The sequence below is a fragment of the Crocodylus porosus genome, unplaced genomic scaffold (assembly GCF_001723895.1).
Source record: "Crocodylus porosus isolate Cpor-Errol unplaced genomic scaffold, CroPor_comp1, whole genome shotgun sequence".
Taxonomy (NCBI): Eukaryota; Metazoa; Chordata; order Crocodylia; family Crocodylidae; genus Crocodylus; species Crocodylus porosus.
The window spans coordinates 21,465,134-21,468,680 of NW_017728950.1; the positions used below are offsets into that span (position 1 = coordinate 21,465,134).

General features: G+C 42.5%; 1 protein-coding gene across 1 annotated transcript in view; it reads left to right on the plus strand.

The window, feature by feature from the left end:
• Window positions 1-3,547, plus strand: part of PDE6B (phosphodiesterase 6B) — a 39,403-nt gene that overhangs the window by 20,006 nt on the left and 15,850 nt on the right. The window contains exons 15-16 of the mRNA XM_019555427.1: window positions 307-394; window positions 1,397-1,497. Coding sequence (XP_019410972.1) covers window positions 307-394; window positions 1,397-1,497 — 189 coding nt within the window. The remainder of the gene's footprint in view (window positions 1-306; window positions 395-1,396; window positions 1,498-3,547) is intronic.

Here is a 3,547-nt window from a genome sequence, read left to right on the forward strand (position 1 = left end):
TCTCTGGACTGTGGCCTGGAGCTCCTCCAGCTGGCGCGCCAGAGACCCCAGGAGGGAGCAGACCCCACAAGGGGAGGTGGCCATGCTCCCGGGCCCCAGAGCCTGAAAAAGGGACAGTTAATAAAAAATGTAAAAGATAAGCCTGTTCATTATTAGAAAAATGTAATATTGTTATTAAAACATTACTCGTTCAACATCTACAAAGTTGAACCTGAATATAAAGTGTGACTTACCTAAATAAGACACCGCTGCAACACTTCCTTGCTCTTTAGTGTTGTACTAATTGTGTTTTTCACTTATAACCAGATCTCAACATCCTTTAGCAAAACTTCATGGATCATCAATTCTGGAGAGACACCACTTGGAATTTGGAAAGTTCTTGCTGGCAGAAGAGGTTTGTAACACATACTAACATTTGCTCTCAATTCCATTTGAAGCAAGATAATATCGAGCTGTAGGGGCTTGGCCTAGTATTTTTCTTTAGTTTGGATTTTGTGGGTGGGAGAGACTTCACTCGCATTGCAGTTTTCTCAGCTTTTGGTGTAAATGAACCCAAAAGTCAAAGTAAGGTTTGGTTAAAATGGCAGAGTTTCTTTTGCCTTTGTGCTGAAGCCAAGTAGAAATAAAAATTACAACCGCTTGCCTTATAAAGAACTGTCCTATATTAGATGCCTTTTCAGTGCCCAGTACAGTGAATCCTTTTCAAGTTCTACAATAATCTGCAGCAAATTGGCCCTGACTTGCAGTGATTTATTTATGAGCCTTCTCTATCAACCTAGCCCAGCACTCATGTAGTTTATCTGCCTACTACTTTCCATCATTAGAAAAACTTTCTATGTACATGGCATTCTCCTAATCCCATTGTAACCCTTCAGGCAGGCTCATAGTCCCATTGCAAGGCAGCCAACTGCAGTTCCAGTTACTCTGTGCATGGAGGCTGGTGGGGGGGAAGAAGTGGAGAAGTTACATGACTTGCCCAAAATGTAATGGGGAGTCTGATAAAATGAATGAAGAGCACTGGTAGCCAAAATTTTCTCAGAACCCAGATCTCACTGATCAGATTTAAGCTTAAAGCCATCCTTCCCCTGCTGTAGGCAAAATTCTGACAAATTTACTCTATTTAGTCTATTGATCTTTTACTTCAGATAAACTCCTATTAGTGCTAATAGGTACTCAAGTCGATTTCAGGTAGTAGGGACAACTCAGTGCCCCTTGTAAGAAACAGGGATCTTTCCACAGACTTACTAGACATTGGATTGAGCTCTTATCACTTCCCTGTACAAATCACTTGAAATTGTTGGACAAAGACACACATTCTGAGAAAGGAAGTGACATGTGATGTCCAGTAGCCTGCAGCAAAGCATCACTGATTTCTGTGAGTGTTATTTTCTTTTAGTCGCTGAATATTTACCAGAATCTCAACAGGAGACAGTATGAACATGTGCTTAACTTGATGGATATCGCTATCATAGCAACTGACTTGGCACTGTACTTCAAGTAAGTGAGTCCAAATATGAATATGACAGGTACCTTGTCTTAGAATAAAGCGTTATATAATGTTCTGCTGCTCCTCAGCATGCAAGACTCCTCTCAAGGGATTCTATGTCTTCTGGAGACCCATGCAGACCATCAAATGACTATCTGAAAGCAGGTGGATAAAACTTTCTTAAGTAATGAATTTTAAATAATTCCTAATGTTCATATTTATATGATGCTGAGCTGGGTTTTCTATAATGCTAACAAGGTGGTTTTGCTATTTCCTTCATGTTGACAGGGTGAGATTACTTGGATGTTTTACTACTGAGATATTTCAAGCTAATATATAAATATAAATATAAAAATGATTATGATCAATCCAGGGCTTTATTAATATTTTTGAGACAAATAGCACAACTTCAAAACAAGATAAGAATAAGCAAATAGTTTGCAGTAGCTTAACCAACACCTTCTCTATATATTTAAATTTCCATCAGTAAAAAAGTTGACCATTTTTTGCAGTCAGTGAGATTTGTACTTCTAAGTCACTGAGGCACTTGTAGTAAATCCTGTCCTTAACTTACATTTCTAATTCTCTAAAAATGGCCTGCATAGCAAAATGTTCACAATACATTCATGAATATGCAGGAAGACTAAGTCATTTTCTTGTCATCACGGAAACAATTTCCTTTAGACACAATGGTTTTATACTGCTAAAATGTAAAAATACAGTTTTATTTGTGGCTAGAAGTATTTATGCAAATACTAGGGCACATGAGTAGGACACTGAAATCAGGCTGTTTATGTAAGTGAACATACGTATTTGTGTAAGCAACTGAAGGGTCAGAGCCAATATTTTGGAGTTTTGCCTTTGGCATTTTGGTAGAATTCAAATTGCATTTCTAATTTAGTTCACAATAAGTCTTAATCTGACACTGCATTTCTTTGGTGAGCCAAAGCACAAGTTTGCAAGTTAGAATCACTGAAGTGTTATGCTGATTTAAATAATATTTAAAAATTCCAAGGGTTTATGTTAAAAAAGTTCTAGAGTTTAATGGCAAACCCTGAGTATGCCAAATACGCAAATACCCTGGGAGTGGCAGAACCTGATTTGTTCAACCAGTAGAGCAACAGCTGCTCCGTGAACAACAGAAGACTTCATCTGCTGCCCTTCACCACTCCCCTTCCCCCCACCAGTAGTTGGCAGAAAGCACATATAGATACATCTGTGCTTTTAGATTTGACCTGGAGCTCCTTTAGCAGCTGGAGCCTCCCAAGGAGGACTGCACCCAGAAGAGCAGACCTGCCATTATGGAGCTATGTGGGGTGGTTAGATGGAGCCTTGTGGAGGGGCGGGCAAAATATGGCCCATGCCCCAGATCCAGCCCACCAAAGGATTTTGTTTGGTCCACACCAGGTCCCTCAGCCCCGCATGGCCCAGCCACAGGGTCGGCTTGGGCCTTGGCATGTGCAGCCAGTAGGGCTTTGAGAAGCTTTGGTTGCTGATTCAATTCAGTGGAGATTCGGCCTGATTTGGTGGCCGAATCTTGGAATCCAAATCAAATCAGGAGACCCTTTAATCTCTGAATTGAATCGGAACCCTCCAAATCGATTCAGAGAGATTCAATGATTCGGACATAGAAACAGCTTTAAATGTTTTTTCTACATACCTCAAGGTACCAGGCAGCTTGTGAATGCTGAGATGCTGGGGTGCATGGAGCATCCTATGGAAGCATTGGGGGGTCCCTAGCGCACTTGGTGGCATACCCAGAAGTGGACCAGAAGCACTTCTGGTTCACTTCCAGGTCCACTGGGGAACATGCAGGACAGCCCGCGGCTCAGCAACTAGTGCCTCCTGGGTCTGGAGGTGGGGCACCTGGGGTCCACCCATGGCCAATCGCTGAGCTAGGGGGCTCCCCTGTGTACTTGGCAGCAGACCCAGAAGTGACCCAGAAGTACTTCTGGTCTACTGCCAAGCATGCAGGGCCCTCCCCCCACCCCCGTGCTCCTGTGGGGCGTTCCATCTACCCCACCATTGCAGCATTCACGAGCTGTGCCTGGTACCTTGAGG